Consider the following 26,063-nt stretch of genomic DNA (forward strand, 5'->3'; position numbering starts at 1 on the left):
CACCTCCCTCTCGCCCCCCCCCCCCGCTCTTATTTGGTTGGTTCCAAGCCGTGGGGCCCCAAAGCTGCGGCGGAGCGAGCGGGATGCGGGGAAAGCGGCAGGCGGGGGGCATCGCTCTTCCTGCGCAGCGCTCCCCAGGTTCGGCGGCCGAGGCGAGGGGCGCGCGCTGCCTTCGGAGCTGGGGGCGGGGGAGCCCTTGCTCCCGCCAGTCCAGACCCCCCGATCCCAACCTGCCTTGCGAAGCACCCCCCTCCCTCCCCAGCTCTCAGCGGTCAGCCGGCGAGCGGCCAGCGGTGCGCCCAGGGCGCTCGGAGCTCCCCTTCGGCGCCGCGCCGGCTGCCCCAAAGGCATCGCCGAGCGGGAGGAGCCTCGCTCGCCCCGGCGGCGGCCAGAGGCGAGGGTCGGGCGCGTCCTCGGGCCGGCTTGCGGGGCTGCGGCTGGCCGGGAGGTGCTGCTGCGGCGGCGGCAGCGGGAGGTCGCCGAGCGCAAAGCCGGCTCTCGCCGCCTCTGCCGGGCGATCCTCGCGGCCCTCGACCCCGGCCCCGGTCGCCATGGTGACCGCGCAGCCCCTCGGCCGCCTGCGCCGCGGCGCCCGCCCCCCGCCGAGCGCGCCCGCCACCTGCGGAGCGCGCCGGGAGCCGGCGCCCAGGTGAGCAGCCCCAGGCCGCGGTGCGGCGGCCCCGGATGGCCGGGCGCGGCGCGGGCGGCGTCGCCGGCTGACCGTCAGCGCCGAGCCCGCGGGGACTCTCGGGAGCCTCTTCGGGAGCCTGCGTCCGCGCAAGGCGCGCAGCCCGGGCCAGGTAAGGTAGGGAGCTGGCCGGCGAGGGCGAGGGCGAGGGCGAGGGCGCCTGCTGGGAGGCCGAGCGGGAGGGGGCAATCGGAGGTGGCCGGGCGCCGCGCAGCTCTGGAGCCGCCGCCTCGCGAACCTCCGCTCCGTCCGCCCGGAATGGGTTACGGCCAGGGGCAGCAGCGCCCCGGAGCCCGAGACTGGGGCTCGCGGGTTGGGGTGGCGCTGCTCGCTCAGCGACCCCAGCAAACGCTGTCGTTCTGTAAGGCAAGACGAGCATATTTATTAGAAAGAGTTTTCGAATAAGGCGGTTGGTTAGTACGAGCTGGAGAATTTCGGACCCCTTTCTTCTCCTGCTGCCAGCATTGGCGTGATTGGAGGCGTTTACCCATTTTGCGGAGGGGCAGCGGGAAGGTTCACGGCGATGGCGGTGCTGAAGTCTCCTGACCGCACGGAATGCATCTGGAACTGGGGCGGTCCAGAATCACAGGGGAACCTGCGGAGGGTGATTGGGGGACCAAAGGAGGACGCCTGGCACCCAGACCACCAGAGCCGTCTAGCCGTCTAAAAGTTAAGCCAAGCCTCAAAGCCCAAAGATGATATTCGATAAAGTTTCTCAGTCGGATGAGATCTCTGGTGGCATGAATGATTAGGGTTTCTCGTTGGCTTGTCTCTTCCTTCCTAAAGTCCGCAACATGTCAGTATTGTGCAAAACGAAATAGGCCAACCATTTGAACCCATGGCAGACAATTCCAGTAATACAAAAAGTATATGTGCGTTCCTGGCTATGTTTGGGGAGATAGACGTGTAGAATACACCCCCTGTTTTCTATATGCTGTCTGCCCTTCTAGTTGCTGTCTGTCTGTTAAGAATGAAGAAAAGAACCCAAGTCCTTATGAAGTTATATTCTGTAAGGTTTACCGAGCTGTTTGTTGAAAATCATTTGGGAAGTGAGAAACTCCAGTTAGACGTTTGGCTAGCTGTGAAGTTTTGTGGCACTCGCGGTTCACGTCACTCTTCACTGAGGCAGAGCGCTGGTTTGGCTCATCAAATGTCGAAAGCCTGTTATTTCTTCTTGATTTAATTCATGTTGTAACAGAGTAAATGGGAGATTTACATCCCTCTGAACCAAAACACACTTATCTGTCAATTATACAACTGTCCATCCTCATTGCAGCATCTGAGGCATAAGTTTATAGGATGCAGAACATGAATTCAGTTCTGTATCAATTATAAAATCTTTGAGGGGCCACAGATGTCAAAATAGGTGCAGACAGCAAGGGTGGAATAAAATGGTTTTATTTGCTTCTAGTAAGAATGTCGTGCTTTGTATGTGCCAGTGTGATCTGTTGGAGCAACCGCATTGATGATAATGGGTTGCGAAGCCTCATGATATACTGAGTTCAGTATGAAGTTATTTGCATTACTTTATCATGATTTTGCTGAACTTTTGTTAAATGGAATAAAAGATTAGGGTTGCGTCCTGGCATTCTGCAGTAACTGTGCTTCATGGGCTGTAGGGGAATGTCTGAGTAAGTGTATTTAGTCTTACTTTGCGGAAATATATTCCTAGAGTAGTGTGAAAACTAGCTCTCCATTTTTTCTTTTATCTACAGAGCTTTTTCTGTGATCATAATAGTCTTTCAGCATTTACCAGATTTTGTGGAACCAAAGAACTAACATTTGAATTCCTTTAGAAGCTGTAATAATAGTATTATTTATCTATACTTCTGTTTGTCTTCTAATAATCACTGCCTCTCTGAGAAATCCGCATATTTTTGTTACTCTTGATGTCCATGAGAAACTGGAGATAGCCAGAAGCTTTCTCCCCAAAGAAGTATCCTTTGAATCTGACCAGCTTCTTTGCTTCCAAAATTCAGGGATTAAGTCAAAACCCGAATTTGCTTCCCTTCCAGCTCCAAACTTGCACTGAGAGGGGCGCTTTGTACATTGAGAAAGGAATTCCATCCCTCTCTTTAGAACTGTAGGAGGATAAGGTTTTCTCTTCGCTTTCCGTGGGGCTGAAACATATCCCAAAGTTTGGGACTTGTGTGTGTGAGAGAATGTGTCTCCACAATTTCCCTACAAAGAAAGAAGTCAATCATTACGTAAGCTCCCAACACTTCCTGGTGTAAGTGTGAGGAATGAAAATGTGTTTAATTTGAAACTTGAGTTTGAAACTTGAATTTCCTTCCTAAACATGAGTATCAGTTCCTTCTCAAACCCAGTTTCTTTCATGAAGACTGGCTTAACACCTTTATTGTCAGGCCCAGAGTTAAACAAGGGTCAGTGGATGTAATTAACTCAGCTAATTCGCTATTGGGCTTATTTTTGCCACTCCAATTTCTTTCTTTCAAGTCAGTTTTGACTCCTGGCGACTGCCTGGACAAGTCCCTGCAGGTTTTTTTGGCAAGATTTCAGAAGTGGTTGGCCATTGCCTGCTTCCTAGGGCTGAGAGAGAGGGACTGGCCCAAGGTCACCCAGCTGGCTTTGTGCCTAAGATGGCACTAGAACTCACGGTCACCCAGTTTCTAGCCTGGTGCCTTCACCATGACACCAAACTGGCTCTCTCCCTCCAATTTATACAAGCTCAAAGTGGTTTACATACCCTTATTTTTGTACGTAAGGTTAAAAAATGTAAAAAGAATAGCAAAGCAACATTATAGTTCAACCTACCATTTAATGCTAGAGATCATCACCAGTAAGCAATGGGAGGAATCAGGTTGCAAGGGGCCCAGCTGGGCAGAATACCCAGTCCAAGAAGTTCAGAGCTTAACTCCTCAAGAAGCAAAGGTGCAGATGTGCATAACTCAGCCACGCCTGCATCTAGGCTATTTAAGAGCATCTGCCAGCAGCCTGCCTCCTGCTTCGGGAACAATTTGCCAACCTTGAGTTTGCAGGCTTGTATCCTTGCTTCCTGCTCTGCCTCCTGGATCTCAGCTTTTCAGTCCAGTCCACCAGCTTCCTTGGTGTGTAGACTCTTGGACTTGTAGACTGTGTCTGCATCTCTGAATTCATGATCAATTTTGATTCTGGAGTGAACTTTCTAAGTGCCTGGTTCTCAGCAAGACCTTGTTCTCCTGTCTGTATTTCTGGGGCATCCGTGTGCTTGCACAACCATCTCTTTGCCTGCTTATGTGTGTGCTTGCTTGCTACTCACCAGTAAACTGTTTTTAAATCAGGGTGGCATGTCCACGTTCTGCCTAAAACAGGACAGTTGGAAACAGGTTGATAATTGTGCAATATTTTGGGGCTAAGCAATGGCTACTGAAGGAGAGGTACACCACTTCCCCCTTCAAGGCAGGTGCACCATCCCTCACCCAAGGTTACCTTTACCACCACCCTGACCAAATGCCTCTCACCTCCTGGAGACTTTCATCAAGGAAGGGTGGGAATCCAGATTACAAGAGTTTGATGTGACCCAAAACTCTGTCCGCTTCCTAAGAGTAACCAGTTCAGGCTCATCCTAGATAATTGTTATGATTTGTGGGAAAGTCCTTGGGAGATGGGGTGAAGAGATGCTGCTGAGGGAACGGTCAGATAAGAGACAGCATTGTCCACAGCTGTATAGTGGGCAGAGCAAGAGGCTCAGAGGGGACCCTCCTTAAGTTCCTGGGCTGTAAAGGTGAAGGTGGGACTCAGTCATCTCAGCAGGGCTTGCCCAGATGGAGTCCTGAGTCTGAGCGAATCCTCCAGATGTGGAGAATATTGCTTACAACGATCCTGCGACTGTTCTTCTGCTTCATCCTTCTTAAGTAGGATCCAGGTCATCTTAAACAGGTTCTTTGAGCAATAGTCTGCAGATGCAATAAGAGTAGAGAAATATTGGCCTTCTGCTGCAGATATCACTGGTGTTCAAACATTCACACTTGTTCCTCATCTGCCAGTGGTGCTCTAGGGATCTCCTCTGTCGCTTCATTACCTAGAATTCCTCAAGAAATCAAGGAATTGCTGTGGATTGGTGAACAAGAGAGACCACAGTTCTACCCAAAGCTGCAGTTGCCTCCTCTTTACAGGAGAAACTAAAACCTCAGGAGAACTGCCCACCAGAGCAGTGGGAAACATCATCGTCATTGTCATCATCATCATCATCATCATCATCATCATCATCATCATCATCTATTAAACTTGTATGCCACCTGACTCTCAACGACTCTGGGCGTCTCACAACAATCAAGCAAAGTAATTACAATCAAATAAATAAAACATAAAACTAAAAGATGGCAAGTGCAATGAAGTGAGGGATCTCACTGTCCCTCGCCGAAGGCCTGAGTGAAGAGCCAGGTCTTCACTGCTCTTCTGAAAGAATGCATGCTTCTGGGATCCTGATAGATGACACTGCTTAATTGAAGGAGTGTTGAGACTTTTGGAGGGCCTCTAATGACTCACTTAATCTGGGCCCTCAAACTTTGGGGCCACCCCTTCTGGGAAAGCTAAGAGTTGTACCAAGTCTTCTTCTGGAGGACATGTTATCCTCAACCCTTTGGGGAGAAGTGATTCACTCATATCAGTGCACTCGATGAAGTGCCCTAATTTATTTGAGACTTCACTGATGTGAGATTCAGTACACTTTAACGCTCTATAATAAGTGAAGAATACTTTTGTGATGTTTTCATTCCTCTCACTGCATGTGCTGAATATACAATGCAAGTCACGTTATCCATTATCAATTCATGACATTTAAGTTTGGGGGACATAGCATAACCCAGTTGTCTTAAGCAGCACCTTGGAAATGTTGATTGTGTTCAGGGACTGTATCAAATTATTCAGGTTTTCCTTTCTTATTAAGAAAATAGTAGTGAGAATTAATTATGTAAATTAACTCTATAATTAAATTCAAAAGCTTTGGAACAAGAGCAGGTTTTCAGATCAGAGGATGTCAGAACAAGTATATTGTCCAGAGTACTCACATGCATGAGAAATAGTGAGGCTTTGATTTACACCAATTTATATTTCTATTTATATTGATTTATATTGCAATCCAATATATTGATTTGTGTGTTCCAAAAACAGGCAGAGCTTCAATTGCAGCCATTGCATCTTAACTGTTATGACTATAACCTATGGGTACCCCTGCCCCCCAGTTGCCCCTCATCGCCCCCAGCGTGCCTTCCAAGATTTCAAAGACTACCACAAGGGACATTCTTGGAAAGAAACATTTCTTGGGACTGGAACTTCATTTAGCAGTGTAACAGTTTCTGACGTCTTCTTTTTTAATGTTATCATTAGTTAAAAATTGGTAAGGCAGGAAGCCCTGTGTCCTCAAAACAGGTCCAAGTGTCATACTTTGGGAGTCCATATGGGTTTGTCTAACCATGAATGCCTGTTGGCAAGGTGTTCGTTGCAGGTCCCATGGTGGCAAACCCTAATGTGTCTTGATTCATGCTGGAGTAATGAGTTTTGATTTTTTTCCCCCCTTTTGCTTGTTTTTGAACTATGTTCTTTTCATTCCCATTCTATCATATACGGCTTCTTTTTTTTAAAAAAAAGTTTTTTTTTCCTATTTAAATTACTGTTTACAGTACAAATCCACTGTGCTTGTTTATAATCTAAGATTTGTTTATATTTATGCCAGTAGGAGGTACAGATAAGTTAGAAGTTTTCTGTAAAATAAATTTATACGTTCCCCAAACGTATCGAAAGAAGTTGGGTGATCAATTTATTTATTTTTTTAATGTTGCTCGCAGACCTTGATAGCTGGGGTCCGGAGCGCCTGTGGATCTCATATTTGTTGCCTGTCGAGTTCCTCTCCCTCTTGAATTTATTTTTTTTAATTAAACCAAACAATGGAGAGGCTGACATGCTGTACAGAAATACATTCGCCCTTAGCACTGCCTTCATTTCCATGGGGGCACAAGACTCAAAACAAAATTACGGGATGGCTGTGGTCCATCACCGCATTTGTAAATGCTCGTGCTTGAGGTCATGATGAGAATCATCCTGAAGGATGAAGAGATGGGTCAGCATCTTGGGGGCTAAAGATGTTGGCACGTTGTAGGGAAGTGGAGTGTTTTATCCTCTCTGCTAAGCAGGAGAACAAGCACACTTTCAGGACAACTGGCAAGAAAAACATGGGGATGGTTCAAGTGTTCAGGCGAAAAGTATCTATCAAAAGAGAAGGCGGTAAGGTGGGGTCAAGAGTTGGACAGAGTTCAAAATATTTGGATTTTTACATGCGTTGTTCCAGTCCCGTCCAAGGCCTTTGTCCCCAGAGCTGCTGATCCACACCCAAGAATAGTTCAGGCTGGATTATGTCGCTGTTGCATCCCTGTGTGACGGGGCGCTGGTTCTTCTCCATCCCTCGATGTCTACATCTGGAGTTGCTCCTGGAGTCATGCGTGATGTCTGGGTCCCTGTTTTGGGTTCTCCAGCTACCCTCCCAAGAAGTGGGTCCATGTGAGGGAGCCATGAAAAGTTTGCCTGCGACTGGATTTTTGTCTGTGGGCATATGTATCAGATATGAGTACACAATTGTGTGATTAATTAGATTTCTAAAAATCTGCCATGCCCCAGGACTGAGTAAAACATATTTCCTTAGTAGCAGCCTTCTCAGTTTCACCTTAATAATATATTTCTGAATAATCCCTGATCTACCTCCCCATAGTAAAATGAGAAAGTTTGAATAAAAATGCTAATGCATGAATATGAGTAGTTATTCCTTACTAGAATTTAAAGTCTCCCCATCATTTTTAATACACGGTAGCTTAATTCACACCACATTCCCAGCAAGTTAATATGAGGTAAAATTGCATTTTCTAAATGGAAAGATGAAAAACAGATTTCTCAAGGTATAGCAAAACTGCTGATCTTCATTGTCATTATCTGTCTAAACACTGAGACCATCAATTATCTTCATCATAAAACTGGAACAGCTTTCATTACAACTTTTAGATAAGTGGGTTCATTCCAGCCCTTATTTGTATAGTACTTATGATTTTTTTATAGCAAGAAATAGAAATTTATCTGCAACGTTAAAAAAAAAATCTGTGGCTTAAATCTTGACATGGTGGACATTATATTTTTTTTGGGGGGGGGGAGAAGCTGTTGCTCTGTATTAGCAGCCATTCTGTTGCTAACTAAATTAAAAAAGCTGAACTTCCATTTTGCTTTACAGCTTTTAAGTCTAAGGAAAGACTGTATCCAGGTAGTAAAATTTCAAAGCTAATTCTGTGTCTTATATCTTGTTGTTGTTCAGTCGTTAAGTCGTGTCCGACTCTTCGTGACCCCATGAACCGTATCATGCCAGGCCTTCCTGTCCTTCACTGCCTCCCTGAGTCTGCTCAGTTTCATGCTCATTGCTTCAGTGATGCCATCTAACCATCTCATCCTCTGCCGTCCTCTTCTCCTTTCGCCTTCCATCTTTCCCAGCATCAGGGTCTTCTCCAAAGAGATCTCTCTTCGCATTAGGTGACCAAAGTATCTGAGCTTGAGCTTCATTATCGATCCTTCCAATGAGCAATCAGGGTTGATTTCCTTTAAGATTGACTGGTTTGACCTCCTAGCAGTCCAGGGGACTCTCAAGAGTCTTCTCCAGCACCACAGTTCAAAGACATCAATTCTTCGGCGCTCAGGCTTCTTTATGGTCCAGCTCTCACAGCCATACATTACTACTGGATGTCTTAAATCTTAGAGCTGTAAATGATTGAGAAATTAAAAATGATTGTTACAGCATTGTTTGAGGACACTATGGAAACTTCAGAAAGGTGAGAAGTTATCAGTGTCCAAAACTGTACTTTTAAAAAAGAATCTTATCTGGAAACAAGTTTTTAATGTTAGAAAATGGCATTTCTGCAGTTAAGGTTTAGTTGGAAGAGAAATTACATCTCTTCCTCCATATCCTCCTAAAGACATTTTTTTTTCTGTACATAAAAATATAAACAATAAAGAAGAGAGGAAAAGAGAATACAAGAGGAAAAGAAAACCTTTAAATATTTTTACTACACGTTTGTTGTGATTGAGGCTCAGTCGTAAAGTAAATAGTGGTTTCAGATTAGTTTTACTCTCATGCAAAAATAATAAACTTTGAATATGAATTTTTCTAACAGCTATATTTGGTACAAGGCCCAGATATATTTGCAAGAGTGGTTCCATGCCCTGAAATTCATCCTGTCCTTCTCATTTAAATTGAAAATATTATTAGCTTGAGTATTGAATTTATGATCCTGAAAGTTTGGAGCCAAGGCTGATGCAGGCCAAAAAGATGATTTAAATCCTTGATCTTGATACAGTTGTAGTTACCCACCAGCATTTTTTTTAATGTTTGCTGGTCCTGGAATGAAGGATTGTTGCTGAAATAGAAAGAAGTAAGTCAACTTGGGTTCCGAAGCCATTTGCAGATCAACAGTTGTGTGTATTGGCTTAGAGATCAAAAACTGGAACTGGGAAACATGAATGAGCCATCAGAGGTCCTTCAGAACCTTGGCTAGATTCCTGAGAACAAACTATTTATTACGAGGAATAATAAGGTGCCAAATGGATTTCTTGAAAACCTTCCTAAAAGGGTTTCTGTTTTTCTAGCCTAGTCTAGGAGTACGTTGCATTTTTTTCTACCCACGTTTCTTTGGTGATAGTTCTGCATTGTTGCTAAAAGGTAGAAAGGGCCGTGCTGTTAATGCTTTGCCGTCTTGGTTCCTACGTGGCTGTTTCACTCCCAGAAATGCGCAGACAATCCTTGAAGCAATCAGAGCAGCCCATTCCAGAAAGAAAATACTTCAGAAATGAATTGCTCCATTTTGGACAGCTCTTAAGCTTTAGTTATCTTTTCCTTAAGCACAGTTGTATTAACGGTTCATTAACCAGTTAATCAACTCACCGGTTAAAATTAGTTTGTGCAAACAAAGTTACTTATATATAGGAAATTCAAAACACTTCAAGCTGCCCACGTCAATATACTGTACTGTTTAACTTGTTCCAGACATCCTCATTTTAACATACCAAGAGAAGATTGAAAATAATGGAATGGAATATGGGAAGTTGAAGATTACACAGTTCATTTCATAAGGAAGAACAAACTAAAGTCGTTGGCAAAGTTAAAGGATTTAATCTGCTTAATAGGTAGCCATACACCCTTGTTGGTACCATCAATCTCTTTAATCAAGTATAAGAAAGCTTTTGTCAATTTCACCCCTGCTACATCAAGCCAGCATTTCACTTAACAGAGTTGCTAAGCTGAAGAAGGACGCAGAGGCAAGTTCTCCCAGTGGGGGGACGGACTGCCCGCAGACCCTCCAGACTCCACTGCTGCTAAAGAAAACTACCCTGGGGTAGGAGTTGTGTGTTAGGTACAGCTGAATTGAAACACAGCGGTTTGGGGCTCGAAACCTTTCCAAACGGGCACAGCCTCCTCAAGAACTTTGGGTAGGATGGGAGCAACCTCTTTTGAATTCTTCTCCTTCTAAATGTTCTGCACGCTCCTGTGTTCAGCTCCATGTAGTATAGAATAGACCAGTGTTGTCCAAACTTGGCCTGTGTTCAGCTCCATGTGTTCAGCTCCTATGTTCAGCTCCATGTAGTATAGAATAGACCAGTGTTGTCCAAACTTGGCCTGTGTTCAGCTCCATGTGTTCAGCTCCTGTGTTCAGCTCCATGTAGTATAGAATAGACCAGTGTTGTCCAAACTTGGCCACTTTAAGATGAGTGGACTTCAACTCTTGGCCTGTGTTCAGCTCCATGTGTTCAGCTCCTGTGTTCAGCTCCATGTAGTATAGAATAGACCAGTGTTGTCCAAACTTGGCCACTTTAAGATGAGTGGACTTCAACTCTTGGCCTGTGTTCAGCTCCATGTGTTCAGCTCCTGTGTTCAGCTCCATGTAGTATAGAATAGATCAGTGTTGTCCAAACTTGGCCACTTTAAGATGAGTGGACTTCAACTCCCAGAATTCCCCAGCCAGCAAGGCTGGGTGGGGAATTCTGGGAGTTGAAGTCCACTCATCTTAAAGTGGCCAAGTTTGGACAACACTGGAATAGACAGACTCCTTATCCGGTAAAGATAATTCGTTACTGTTTGCAACGTTTCTTCAACTTTTTTACCCTGGAGAAACTCTTGAAATAATTTTCAGGTCTTGGGGAGGCCCTGCATGAAAATTATTCTATCTACAGCACAGTGTGGAAAGTTCAAAGACAATGTTTATTTGTTTATTTTTCCATCACGATCTCTTGCAGAAACTCTGGTGACCTCTCGTGTCACCCTAGGGTTCTGCAAAACTCCCGTTGAGAAAGGCTGGATTAGAAAGAAGTTAGTTCTCTGTGTCGCTTTGGGCTGTGAGAGCAGCTTCTCTCTGTCAAAAGAGTGGCAGAAAAGATGGCTCTGAGTGTTAGTTTTCTGGCCAGGTGTGTGCAGTTGGACCTGTAGTACTGCCCACAAGGTAATGGTTGGATGGTTAGTTGGTTGGTAGGTCAAGTTCTTTCTCCTTCTCTCTCTCCTTCTCTCTCTGACTCTCACCCAGCGGTTCGTAGATTTCAGAAGGTCTATGAACTTGGATAGGAAAAAAACACAACATTATTTTCCCTAACCTCTAACTGAAATTTATCATTCAATTTAATAATAAATGTAGGCAACCAAGTGATTTATGGCCTCTAGACTCCAAAAAAGTTTGTTAACTTTTTTAAACAATAAATCTCAGTGTTTTACCCTAAAAACATCAAAAACAAAACCAGAATATATTTGATTGTACGAAGTACCTCTTTCTCCAAAATGTGCAATTGATAATGGCTTTGCATTTCAAAGGTTCTTTTCTATCTAAATATCCATGTAAGCCATTAATCCTATGATTCTAGAAATCTAGAATCCATTGTGCTTGCTCTCCATGAAGCCTTTTCTATATCTATACATTTTATGCTTTGTATTTTGGGCATTTAAATATATTTTTCCTGAGAAGGGGTACGCAGCTCTCAAAGAGCTCCGTGACACAAAAAAGGTTAAGAATCCCTGCTCAAGATTATGAATTGTAAGAATATCCATGAATGACTTGATTGAAGTAGGAACCAATTAACAAAGAACATTTTCCAGAAATTCCAAGCATGAAGGACAATGAGTAGAAATCACTTCCACTTTCTGTTATTCTGATGGCTTTAAAAGGTGGCAAAGTCCCAGAACCAGAAGGCCCAAAAACAGTCTTGCCAGGGTTCAGCTGAAGCCTGTTGTTCCCCCTCCAAACCCCTACAGCCTCCAGGCACCAGGACAAGATGTCAACCGCATCACTTAGTTCGCTGGGGCGGAGATATATAACTGAGTATCATCAGCACACTGATGATACCTCACCCCATGATGATGGATGATCTCACCCAGCAGCTTCATATAGATGTTAAATAGGAGTGGAGAGAGTACTGAACCCTGAGGAAACCCACATAATAAGGGTTGAGGGTGGGACTACACCAATGTGCTAGAGTGTATTCTGGATATAAGTTTCCTGAAAAGTGGGGCTTGGCAGTGCCTTGCATTGGAAGGAAAAAGGAGATGCAATTGATTGAGCAGATCTTCTCGCAGGATCACCTGGCAGTGTCATTGGGTAGCCATGCAATTCCGGGAGAGGATGCAGTTGTTTTAAAAGGTTGTCACAAGGTGCTACATGAGTGTTGCCACCCCCTGAAGCACCTTTTCCCCTTTCAACCCAAAGTACTGCAAAAGGCCTTCTGAGGAGTTCAGTCATTAAGAGATGGCTTCTGAAAGTCATTCAGAGCTAAGCTGTTGGGAAAAAATGTGTCCATTGAGAGCTTAGAGAACATTCTTAAGGATCTTCATATAGTTTACTTTGTAAACGCTTCCTATTTTTCTCCCAATGTCGGTAGTGTTACTCCTGAAAATGCTTCCTGGCCCCGTCCTCAAATAGTTCCTAGCCTGATCCTCTTTCCCAGGTAATATCCTTCATCTTCTTGGACTCTCTTCCTCTCTTTTTTAGTAACGCTTTTAAATTTTTATGTTTTATGTATTTATATGTATTTATGGTTTTAATGTTTTGTGTGAACCACCCAGACTCCCCCACTAGGGGGAGATGGGCGGGGAGAAATTTAATAAATAAATAAATAAATAAATAAATAAATAAATAAATAAATAAAATATACCATGCTAGAAATGTCTGAAATCAGGTATATAGTTTTATTTTCCTTAACATTAATTTAATTTGCCATATATAAGCATTTTATCCTTGCTTATTTTCTTCTGCATGCAATACATACGGAGTCATTCTAGAATTGGGCAGTGCGTAAATCAAATGAATTAAATTCATTAACTTAAAACGTTCAGGTTTGCTTCCAGTCGCTGAGACACACTTTATGTACATTTTGTTTTCCTGCACTAGTGTTTCTAGAACAAAAAACTTGGGGTACAGTTACATATCTAGCAGGATGGTCACAGAAGTCATAACAGGCGCTGCTGATTTGAAATGAGTAAGTTTCACATGTCTGTGTGGCCCTTTGAGCTTGATGCATGACTTTCAATATGGACAAAACATTCTTGAATGGTCAAAAGTTCTGTCTTCTATGAGGCCCGTCTCATACTTACTTATTTATTCATTCATTCATTTGCTCGTTCATTCGTTGGCTGCCCAATCCATAAGAGCAACCCTGGGCAACTTACAGAACACAACTTTGGAACATAAAAACAACAGAGGAACAGATAATAATAACAGCCACAACCGAAGCCAGTCAACAACAGCCTGACGTAGAGAGGACCGAGGTTTTTAGGGCCTTGTGGAAGGGCAGAAGTGTTGAGGAACACTAGAAAAGCAGTTAATAGTTTTGTGTTATGAATATTCCGAATAACGAAGCCTGGGAATTCTGCCAAAACTAAGGAATAGCTGCTACTTCTAGATTTTTTGAATCTAAGGTGGCTTTGGGTTAATGCTACCAGCACTGTAAGCATGATTTCAGTTGTCTTTCATGGGAAGCTTTGGGTCAAGATTTTAGATGGAGCTTATTGGTTTGCCCCGGGGTTGAGTTTGCTTCATGAACAGCACAGAAAATCTGTATTATGGCCGAAGAGATTTAGTTAGGACGCTGTATTTGTTTTTCAAACAGAAGTTTGCTCATCACTGGCAGATTTGGCAAATTATTTTAAAATCCCTTAACTTGTTTTTAAGAGTATGTCTGTTGGATTTGTTTCCAGAACAGGGTCTAGTAACGCCTTCTTTAAGGCAAGCAAATAAAATCAAATCCACCGTTGAATAAGCTTACCGCGGAAGCGTTTGAGAGTAAAATTTAATATTCATCGGATGTTTTGCAAAAAACGTGTTCTGGAAATGTGGGTTTCCACATAAAAGAATGCGGTTTTTCGTTCTTTCTTTCCCCAGCTTTTCTGCCGTGTATAAAAATAGCAGGTACAATGTTTATTGAGAAGAAAGCTTGAGGTTGTCTTTGAGTTCATGTTCGTCAAGTTTTTTAAGAGCAAATTCAAGGTTGCCTTGCAACATCCTTTGTAAATAAATGCACGCACGCACACACACATCGCGCCCTGCAATTACTTTTCTGAATGTCCATTCAAGTTAAAATTTTCATCTTTGCCGTTGCCATAGTAATCTGTTCCCCTGTCCCTACTACATTAAAAATCCATTCAGTTGCCAATACGGAGCGTGGAACAGACAAAAACATTTCTTTAAAATAGCTTTAGCGTCTTACATGCAACAGGAAACAGCATGGGCTTTTATGTTAGGAAAGGTGGGTGGTCACTGTAATGTAACAGCAAATTTTTACTGCAAAACAAAAAGTTGTTTAAAAATACTACAGACAAAAATAAGTCGTTTAATTTTATATTATAAGGAAACCAACTCAGAGGAAGGTGATGCAAATATGTCCTGTGTAACTTTACTGAATTAGGAATCAATGGCCCAGTAACCTTTTAGTAGTGAAACCGTCAAGTCCGCTCTTGTGTAACTGCTGATTAAGTATTTTGTTCAGTTGCCTGAATGTTGTTTAGCCAGCTCTTGCTTAATTTGGAGTAGGATGGGAACGCATCAAACCTCCGTGATTTAGAGATGTAACAAGTAATTTATATTAATAGGTCATTGTAGACTTTGTATTTGATACCGATCCCTCAAATCTCAGCTGAACTATCTGGAAGTCTTAAGATGCTTTCATTCTGTTCTGGGAACCTGCTTTTCCTATATCAGGTGGCAGCAATAATATATTTTAACCAACATCTTTCTATTTTTATCTTGGTTAACGATTATTTTGTTGAAATGCACATACAGTCTGCATAATTTCTCTTTAAAATGGACAGACCTTCTTCAATTAACTGACCATTGGGTACCAGAGTGTATCAGTCTGTTAAAAATGGTTATTATTGAATAACTTTATTATGTTATTAGTCTGTTGAATAAGTGTTATTGCCATTTTTGGAGGGGGGGGGAATTAGTGCTGTTCTTTTTCACTTTTGATCGTCACCGTTATTTTCAAAAATAGAGCGTTGGTGTCAACCCTGGCTTTTTCTTGAATATTGCCTTACACAAACTCTCATCTCAAGCTGTTGTGAGCGTACAAATGGAAGAGCGACACAATCATACAGTACTTGTCTTAGCTCCTTCAAGAGGGGAGCTTAAAATAAAACTGCCAGTAACATCACTAGAGATGTGTGATTAAATTCACCCCCACATTGTTTAATACCCTCCCTCTGCTCTGATTGCAGGACATGCAAGTTATTGAGACATATTATGTGTGTCGGAATTTATTAAATATCCCTAATAAATTTCAAAATCTTTCAAAATGCATAGGGAAATGCTCTTTTATATGCATTTTAAATTTAATGCATGTATTTTTTTTAAAAAAAACAGCATTTGTTGAAGATTCCTTTGATATCTCCCCTTTGAAGTGCAGAACAGTGCTGGTATTGGGGTGGGGTGGGGGGGCCCTGTTGCCTGCATGGAGTCTGCAGCCGTACAACAGATTTGAGGTTATCTTTTGACTTTTACAGTCCCTTTTTATTAAAATGCTTAGCATCATAAATGTAGTAATAAGAAACTAATTTATCTCGACAAAAGTGCTACTATAAACTATTCTGCACTTATAAAATAACCTTTTAAAATTATTGTTTCTGCTGGTATCAATAAATTCATGCAAAGTGCTTAAAGGTCAGGCTTTGCCGGAAAAATGTCTTTTCGGCTTGTTAATTAAAGGTTCATAAGAACGAGCACCCGTTTGCTCTCTTGACAAAGGGGGGGGAGAGGGGAAAGATGTCTATTACCAGAAATAGAAGGCAAAGGCAGAACAGGAAATGAGAAAAAAGAGGGTCAATACAGTTGATTGGGAAATAACCTGCACCGTTCAAGTCATGGTGGATGAAAGTTTGGACAGGTGCTGGCAGAAGTGCAGTGCATAAGTTTTACTCCCATTCGTGAGCTTGTTCCTTGTGAATGATGCAAAGAAAGAACTGACAACAGGCCATTCCACTTAGATTGTGAGCTGGGAATTCATAAAGAAATTGAATTTTACCACCACTTTGATGACCTAAGGCTTCTGTGTCCTTCAGCGCTCTATCTTCTGTCCTTATCAGCCTCCAACTGAGAAGATGTGACGTCAAGCTCCTTAAATTCTTGCTAACGTGTAGGTTAGAAACTTGCTGCTTGCTCTTCAGTTAGATGCTAAGCCAAATATATTGAGAGTTGTCAGTGGGAGAATTAGCCGTAGCCACATTTCTGTGTGAAGCTACCCAAAGACATAATGATGATGTCGTATGGAGCAGGAAGAGTTAGAAGAGTTGATCTTGAATTTAGCAAGATGCTGTGTTGTATTCAGTTGTTAAGGCAGAAGGCAGGCATGATGGTAAACTTTAATAGCAAGGTTATGGTTAAGATCTCACTGTCCATTGCATGGGAAAGTAGTATTTTGAACTGGATGCAGTTCCAAACACGTAGCTCCTTCACCTGGGTAAGGTAGACAGAATTCACGTAGCCAAAATCTCTACTACATGAAGCATCTGAGCCATGTTCAAGGGCAGTCCTGTGTATAATGCATTACATAACAAAATGTGGAAGTTAGTTGTTGTGTAACTAGACTACCCCTGACCAAGACAAAGCTGGAAGAAGTCCTCAGGGCTCCAAGATACAACTCTAGAGCCAAAAGCGTTCCCAAGCTAAACAACCACATCTTTGTCATCTGGGCAGACCCAGTTGTGCTTAACAGTTTTTAACACTTTCATTCATCTGCAGTTTATCACTTATCATCTAGATCAGTGTTTTTCAAACTTGGCAGCTTTGAGATGTGTGGACTTCAGCTCCCAGAATTCCTCAGCCGGCCATGTCAAAGCTTCATCTGAATCTGATGACAATGAAAAATAGACCTGGCCTTCATCGGCACAGCAGTTACGCTTTATTTCGGACCTCTGGACGACATAAAGATTTTAAAAGTGTGGGATGGCTATTGAAGCTGTGCAGGACTCCACAGATACCACCAGAAAGTAGTGGGAAAAGCTCCATTTTGTGCCATATGAGTCTTACAGGGACCACCCGTGCATGTCTCACCAGTATCTGGAGTACAGTGTGAGAATCAGAGATTCCCACAGAAATTAATGGAAAATTGGGTGTCACAACGTGGCTTTCGCTTAGCTGCTTCATAGTTGTTTTGGGACTATCACCTCTGCTTCCTTATTCTTGAAGCAAAATTGGGAAAGTTCTGATAAAAGAACCCCCCAAGTTACAGCATTCAGCTCCAATATAAACATATACATATGCATATATGTAACCATAACAGTATAATTGGGGGGTGGGTTTTTGTATTGGGGATTTTACTTTGTAAGTTGCCCAGAGTCACTGTGTGTGAGTTGGGTGGGCATATAAATTTGTTAAATAAATAAATAAACCACCAGAACGTGTTAAGATCTCATCTCAGAATATTAGCTGGTGGTAGATATCTTGGATTATTTCTGTATGGAAATACAGTTAGGTGAATTAGGCATCCTGTCTTTTCATCTTGTCTCTCTTTGACTCCTTATATTGAGTGTTTTCTTCTCAGGAAAAGTGTGTTAAAGTAACATTGCAAAAGAGTTTCTTGAACTCATATGGGACAGTAGCAGCCTGTCTGCCCACCCAGACATTTAATAATTTAGTTAGAACTGCCAATAAGCCGACAAGTGATTTACTTTTGAAAGAAATATAAAACACTGACTCCAAACACATGTAACAAATCCAGCAGGTTCAAGAAGTGAATAATTAACTTTTGGGGGGTACTAAGCTTAGTGATCGTATCATCCTATAATACAAGAGAGTTCCGTTGGGCATTGGTTGGGTTCTGGAACACCTTGAGGTCTTCATTTAACTTAGACTAGGGATAAGGGAGACTCTGTTCCTCCAGCTGTTGGTGAATTAGTTTGCACGAGCTTCAGCAAGCATGGTCAGCAGTGAGAAGGTGTCCTTTAGAACTCCATAGAAATGAATTCTGGGAGTTGAAGTCCACATATCTATCTCAAAGTTGCTGAGATTGAGAAAAATTGCTTTAGAAGACCGTAAGTCCTCTCCTAAACAGTTGGTTAGTTGGTTAGGACTTAGAAGCTTGCCTAGGAACGAATTATTTTTCACTTATACCTCCTGTGTGTGTGTGTGCCTTTGAGTCAGTGTTGACTCCTGGTGACTGCCTGGACAAGTCCCTGCAGTTTTCTTGGCAAGATTTCTTAGGCCCGAAGCCAGCTGGGTGACCTTGGGCCAGGCCCTCTCTCTCAGCCCCAGGAAGGAGGCTTTCTGGGGCTGAGAGAGAGGGGCTGGCCCAAGGTCACCCAGCTGGCTTCGTGCCTAAGGCGGGACTGGAACTCCAGGTCTCCTGGTTTCTAGCCTGGTGCCTTCACCAATACACCAAACTGGCTCTTTATACCCCTGAATTGTTCTGTAACTAAGGTTCAGTTGTGATCATAATTAATGCTTGATATTAGAAGTTTTAAGAGGAACATATTTTTGGAAATCACTACAGCAGGCCTCCTCCTCCTCCTCCTCCTCCAGTTGAATGTTTGGATAGCCAGTAGAGACTGTTCTTTTATGTCAGATTTGGAGCGACAGAAAAGCAATCACATTTTTTTTCAGTTTTGATGGATGCATCTGGCTCTGAACCGAGTCCGCACTGCCACACACTGAGTCTGTAGAAGAGTTATATACCTGAAAGCAGATAGGGTAGAAATCTTGACTGATAAAGGATAGAAAGAGAAGGAAAGGATGGGGGAAGGTTGGAAAGTGGGAAGCAAAGAGCAAGAACAAGACAGGCAGTGGTAGAGCTGTTCTGTTGCTTAGTAAGGCAACCAGTCCATGAGTATGCAGAACTCCATTTTCCACGATGCAAGCAACTCTAACAATATGTAGAGAGTTCTTCTGGGCAAACGCACATCATATTTGGGGATTGCACACAATTCGTGGAGCACTGTCTTTCTCACTTCTGCCTGAGGTGGTAGCAACTCCCATAACGTAGGAGTGGGGTCTGACGACTGCATTTATTCTCATTTTAGTCGTGCTCAGGGCTACACCCCGAATGACCACTTTTTGCCCTTATCAGTTGCATTTCTTCCAGTGGCCGAAAGTTCTGCCTATGCGTAACTCATTCCAGGTGAAATCAATGGTATTTAAAAATATTTGGCTGGACGGTACCATGAATAAATAACCAGCAATGTGTATCATTCTCTTTGCAGTTGGCTTCATACTGTTATGTTATCTCCTAATTATTTAAACTCATCTGCTTTTTCTCTCCCATCCTAAGCACTTGGAGGACTGATAAATAAAATAAACATATTTTTAAAAAATCAACACATTACAATTCAGAGAGAGTTCCGTGCAGGATTCGCTGGACAGCTTCTCCGCAGAACTCACATAGGATACAGGCCACGTATTGCATATGCGTCCAGATAATCAGAGAAATAAGAATCAGGGATGATCTACCCTATATTTTCATAATACCCTCCCTTGTTAAATATTAAATAGCCAAGCTTTAATATTAAGAGGTTGGTAAACATTAAGCACATATTGTTTGGCACTAAAAGTTTCGTAAGCGAAGAATACCATAATTTGTCTCCATTCTCCCAAGAGATAGCAGCAGACTTCTTCTTGGAAATAAGTCGGTGGCATTTTTGGAGCGCGTAGGTGACAGGACTAAAGATAACTTCATTGGAAAACATCACAGAACCAGCTTTCCTGGCCGTCCATTACCAAGAGAAATGAATCTAGCCATACAAAGAAACTGCCTGGCTGAGTTCTTCCCTCTTTTATTTTCATTTTTAAAAATTCTGTGCAGTTTTTGGTTTGCTTCAATATTTTTCTGTTTTCCCGATCACGCTGTGGCTGCTCAGATAAGCTGGGACGTCAACTCCCAGCTCAAATGAGTGGACTTCAACTCCCAGAATTCCCCAGCCAGCATGGCTGGCTGGGGAATTCTGGGAGTTGAAGTCCACACGTCTTAAAGTTGCTGAGGTTGAGAAACACTGTCAAATGCATCCTGTGCGCCATTCACACGACGAAGTGGTGGGAGATATGTCAGAGGACGGATCGGTAAGGAATTCTATCAAGTAACGCTTTTGTATTTCTTTTAATTTTCCCGGCAGGCTTTGGGAACCATTCCTTCAGTGCCGATTAAAGTTCCTCAGGTCAGTTCCTTACAGAGGTTGGCAGGACAAAGGCCAGCAGTGCTACCTCAGGTAGGAAAGCAACTTTTGGACGAGGTCCCTGTGCTGATATCGCAACTAAACAGGGGCGTCTGGGGGCAGGGGGTATCAAAAAAGTCAAGAGGGCAGCCCCAACTGTGTGGTTGAAGCCCCAACCATTTTTCAGCTGGAAGAGGGGGGCAGAGCTTCAACTGGACAGTCATCCTTTTACTGATTCACTACTTTCGCCTTGCAATGGACCTGTAGCCCTTTGGCTTTCTGCTTCTAACACACCCCCAAACCCTCTGTTAGTATCTCTTACAAGCTCAGCCCTTTTGGAGCTTTAGCCATTCCGAAACAATTCCTACACTTTTTGGAGACCATCTTGCCACTCCTTATATTTTCTGTGCATGCCCTTTCTTTCTTTCTTTTTAGCGTTTTGGAGAGCTCTCTGTGTATTGATGCAGGCCTCTTGTAGTTCTCCCATTTTTCCTTTGTGTAGAAATTGTTTGCAAATGAACCTTCAGATTCTCATTTCGTAGGATGTCCCATCCTTCGTGGATACTTTTCTCCTCCAGGATTTCAAGCCGTTGGATCAGACCTACCTTCCCCAGAGTTCATCAAAATTTGCTTTTCTGAAGGCCAGGATGCAGGTCTGACTCTTCTCACTCCCTGCTTCCCTGGATGGCCCAGATCCCAGGATAACACAGTCCCTCTCCCCCAGGTGCCACTCACTGTCACTTCTTCAATCAATTCCTCCCTGTTGGTGAGGATTAAGTTCACCTAATTAGAAGGCCTCCTTGCTCTTTCTTCCACCTTCCGACAGATGAAGTAGTCACCGAGAGAGGACAAGAATTCATTGGACCTCTTGACTCTTTTGCAGGGCTGAATTCCCAGAAACCTCCAATTATCACCATCACATGCCTCTTTGAAAGACTAGTCATCTGATGCATAAAAGCCTCATCAGCCTGCCCAGGTGGTCTGTAGCAAGCTCCTACCATAGTATCACTTTTGTTTCTTTCTCTTTTTATTCTTACTGAAACCCTTTTAGCCACATTCTGATTCATGAATTTCAGAGCAAGTATACTCTTTTTCTTTACATGCATTGCAGTACCCCCACCCTTTCTGTCGGCTCTGTTCCTTTTGAATAAGTTGTAGCCTTTCAGAGCTACTGTATGTGCCAATAATAAGTGCCTTTGCACTAAGTTTCAGTGAGATCTATCATTTTATATTCGTTTTTCTGAGTTGCCTAGTTCTCCCTGCTTATTTCCTATACTCTGTCTGTTGCTGTGGTGGCATCTGAGGTTTTGAGTACCACCTCCTGGCTTCTCTGCTACAGTGTCCTACAAAGCTTCTGACTCTTCACCTAGACTCTTGGTTTTCCTTTTGTGTTCAGTTTCTTTTGCTGCAAATTCTGTTTCGAGTTTTTACCACCCTCCCCCATTTTTGTTTAATGGTCTCTTGATTGGATTGGTGAGGAACCTGCCTATGACTTCCTTCCCAGTAAGATGTAGCATAGAAATATTTCATGAGGGTAGCATCGGTCATTGTGGTAGGATCCAAACCCCTTCTGGTGACACCATCTATATAGTCAGTCGTTGGCTTTCAGGATCCTGTTTCCTCTTGCACCATGAGTCAGCTGGAAGAATTGATAAAAAAGCTACCTGTCCCATATAAGACCACATAGTCTCCATGGGTACTTCAGAGGTCTATTCTGGCTGTGCATTCATCCCCACATGTATCAAAAGGAAAGGATTGTTGTCAGTAGATTTGAAGAGTCTTGGTGGCCTCTCTGTCATATCCTGCATTTGAGTGCATGGAAGACAGCACACCTCTTTTGACATCTCATCATGTCTGTACCTTTAGCTGACCACCTACCACCACCACATACCTCTTTATTTCTCAAGATGGCTCTTGAGTCAGTCCGTGGGGACTGAAGGATCTTCAGCAGGGAGTCAGAGTTACCTACGGAAAGTTTGCTCAGGAGGCTGTAGGTAATCTTCTAGAGGGAGAACCTGATACTGATTCCTGAACTTCAGAGGGCCCAAGTACCTCCCAATCCTCTTCTTTAGGTCAGATTGTTTTGTGTTTGCCTCTATCAAATGGATTTTTTTCCTGTTCTTTGGCATTTCTTCCTCTTCTCTACCCCGCCTAGACAGCCATCCTGTCCAGGAAATTCTCTTCTTCCCTGATGCCCTGCAGTGTAGACACTATTTCTCTTCCAGTATCTTAAAAAGCTTGTACTTGCATCAGATATAGTTTGGGTCCTCTTCAGGTAGGAAGACAAACTTTGTAGACACTTTGCAGTACATGTTGCTTGGAGCCTTCCTCACTGACTCTCCTAGCCAAACTTCTACACAAGTCTTCTCTGGTTGCTTGTTGTGGTTGCAAGCTCATAGAACTTGCTTCTCTGAGTGAGGATTAGCCTGGACCAAAAGAAGGTCATGGAAAAAAAGAGGGGGAAAAGAAGAAAGTGGAATGAGTGTCTCCCCCACTAAATCCCCTTGTCAGACTCCTGTATGCTTGCTCAACTTGCTGCTGGGAAACTGGATTCCTTATATGCCTCTTTGAGCTGCCTCAACTTGGCCAGCAAGAACAGTGTTCCAGTCAGGACCAGTGTGCTCCAGTCAGCAGTACTCAGAAAATGGTCAGCAGCCGTTAGCAGTCATTCAGTCAGCAGCAGCAAACAGTCAATAGTCTTTTCCCCTCCTAGATTCTTCCTCTGCTTCTGCCTCTTTCAAATCCCTGCAAAACTCCTGTTTACTTGATCTTCTGGCAATAAACAGCAGGAATTTTCACTTGGAATACTTAAAGTATTCTCATGCATGAGACAGGCAGCTGTATACATTTGACAGATAAATAAACAAATAAATAAATAATGTTTCCCCCCCTATTGTATAAGCTTTCTGTTTTGCTCTAATGTTTAAGATTAATGTCAGTAAACATTCTTTCATCACCTGCAGTTATTTAATATCTGAGTGATATCATAAGTTCTGTAAATTGTGAGAGAAAACCAGAGATGTTATGTAGAAAAATAAGTGGGTTTTTTGGGGGGGGGGGTTAAGTTCATCTATAGTAAGTGATGATAATTATATCAGGATGTCTCTGTGCCATAGAAATGTCACACTACTCATGCAGCTAGTAAAGTATTGCTAGTTATAAACGCTAAATTTGTAAAAAGAAGCTCTGATCACCTCTGATAGGAATCTCTTTCAAGCAAGGCTTTCTTTCTCTTCCCTTCCTTCCTTGTGAATGTTGGTATGATATAGTACAGTAACACTACGGAAAATTTCCCCCTCTGCATCACTGGACTATCCAAAATATCCGTTGAAGCATTGTCTGGGGGTGAATATGTTGTAAGGTTTGAGATGAGTCTTCTTTCTTGAGGTGAGAAGAGCCACAGGACAAAGGTTATTGCATTTAATAGACAGAAAGAGATCCTTTCAATTAAAACATGGAGTTGGGAAAGGAGTTAATTGCAGTTCATATAATTTGAACATTATGAGCCTAGCAGTGCTCTGAGCATTGTGTTTACACTGATTCTCCACCTTTGGCTAATCAAGTACGACAATTGCTGCAAGTAGGGGGAGATCTTTTTCCCCCAGAACAATATAAATGGGAAACGTCTCTTGCTAAATGATTACTGCATGGCAAAATTGTCATATGAATGAATTTGTATAAGTCAATGAAATTCCACTTAAGTTGATCTATGTACACTGGAGGTTTTTGCCAGTTATTCAGGGTGTGGCTTTCCATGAACGAGGAGAACTGGGGAGGGAGAAAGTGTTTCACATTTATAAATAATACATTAGAAGCTGTTCTTTGTCTCTAAGGAGGCCCTAAATCTTGTTCATGGCAATGGGCCTTTCAGCCCAGAAAGTTAAAACCAGTTATGTCTAGAAGAACATGCTTTTATCGTGAAACATCTGGTTTTGCTACCAGTAGAAATAAAAGTAATATAACAGCTTCTTCTCGGAGAGGTGCCATTAGTGATTTTTGGACAGCAGTTGATAAGTGTTCAGACAATGGCAAGTGGGTTCTGTAAATCTTTGTGACGCATCCACACAAACCAGCGGCTAATATTTTAGGGGCAAAATGCTTGGAGTGTACTTTTCCCCATTTGTTCCTAAATGGAGATGGTTGAGTTTTTGAATATTTTTTGCTTCTGTGACCTCAAAACAAATTGGCAGCAAAAAACACTGTGTGTGTAATTGTGATATCCCTTCACTTGAGAGAGGTGTGATATCTCTAGCATATTAAGGAAATGATATCTCGCTTGCCCCAGAAAAGCAAACCCACCGTAATTGCGTCATGTTCCCCAGATGCGAGGAGTAATAGCTATTTATTACGTTTTCCTTTGTCTACTGATCTTTGCAATGTCTTTCTGCCGAATGTGGAAGTGCTTCCTCAGTTGTGGTTCCTACTGATAATTTACACGGCTCGGGAATTAGAGGTGAATTAGATACTTTTGCCTTATTTATTTTTGAAAATCTGGTAACTGCCCCCTGCTTAATTAATGTCGGGGGGACGCGGTGGCGCAGCGGCTTAATGACGCTGAAAGTTGCCGGCCAGAAATGGCTGACGCTTCGGTGGTTCGAGTCCAGCCTTCGCGCTAAACAGGGTGAGCTCCTGTTTCCTCCCCAGTTCCTGTCAACCCAACAGTTCGAAAACTCATGTGAGTAGATAAATGGGGACTCTCAGTCCGGTGGGAGGAAAAATGCTGGCGGCGCCTTGCAAAAGGAGTCAGGAGCAGTTGCCAGTAAGCACGAAACCGTGCGCGCCCAAAAAGGGCGCGAAGCAACAGAAACCCCGCCTCCTGCGCTCGCCAGCTGGGCTCTGCCCTAGGAAGGAGGCTCTGGCAAACCACTTCCGAAAAACAGTTGCCTTGAAAACTGCAAGGACTCGTCCAAGCAGTCATTGCAGGGTCAGCAATGACTGAGCGCAGACCAAAAAAAAAAATAATAATAAATGTCAGCCCCTATCCGAACGAAGAAATTCAGGATGAGCTCGCTCTACTATCTGTCAAGTGATTGTCTGGAACTATTCACAACATGTGTTAAATGTATCTTCATCGAGCTTACATGATTAAATTAAACGCTGTTGCGTGTATTGTCATCTTCTAAATACTCCTGCAAAGTAATGGAAGTGGAGAATCAAGAGTCCTTAATTTCACCAGGACATATGGATTCTCAAAGAAGTGAATCAATGGATAAACATAAATAATATTTTGCATAATGGCCTGTGTTTCCTACGTACGTGCCAGAATACTTGTCTGGAAAGTTGATGGCAGTTTGATTTAAGCAAAGGGAGAGGTAAGAGAATTCTAGATATTGTGGAAATATTTTGAGGATAATCCACCTTTCAGGAATAGGAACGATTTTTTCTCTTTTTACATACGGATAAAGGAATTTTATTAACATCCTCTGTCATAGGGCCTCAGAGATCTAAAAAGCTAATCTACCAGGACATATTCCGAAAAGTCTTTTAAGATCTAAGGGCCTTGGAAAAATAGAAAATCTTTTGAAAAACGTGGCAAAGAAGATGGCCCGTTCTAGAGAAGGAAATGATTATGTCCTGTGTTGTAGCTATGTAGAAGAGGAAACTTCTTATCTTCTATGATAGACTTCACACATCAAAATCCTGTGTCATTCAGCCAGACCGTTAAGATAAATGTGTAGTGTTGCGTAATGAAGGGTGATAGGAAGAAGTATGTTAAAGATGAGCATGGAAAATGTGGGC

General features: G+C 42.9%; 1 protein-coding gene across 1 annotated transcript in view; it reads left to right on the top strand.

Moving 5' to 3' along the window:
* Positions 1-26,063, top strand: part of PHF21B (PHD finger protein 21B) — a 165,047-nt gene that overhangs the window by 88,960 nt on the left and 50,024 nt on the right. Inside the window, exon 3 of the mRNA XM_088149773.1 lies at positions 20,286-20,378. Coding sequence (XP_088005899.1) covers positions 20,286-20,378 — 93 coding nt within the window. The remainder of the gene's footprint in view (positions 1-20,285; positions 20,379-26,063) is intronic.

Source organism: Python bivittatus, unplaced genomic scaffold, assembly GCF_059951505.1.
Source record: "Python bivittatus isolate LINGU-HERP-01145 unplaced genomic scaffold, Pbiv_v1 ctg000010_np1212, whole genome shotgun sequence".
NCBI lineage: Eukaryota > Metazoa > Chordata > Lepidosauria > Squamata > Pythonidae > Python > Python bivittatus.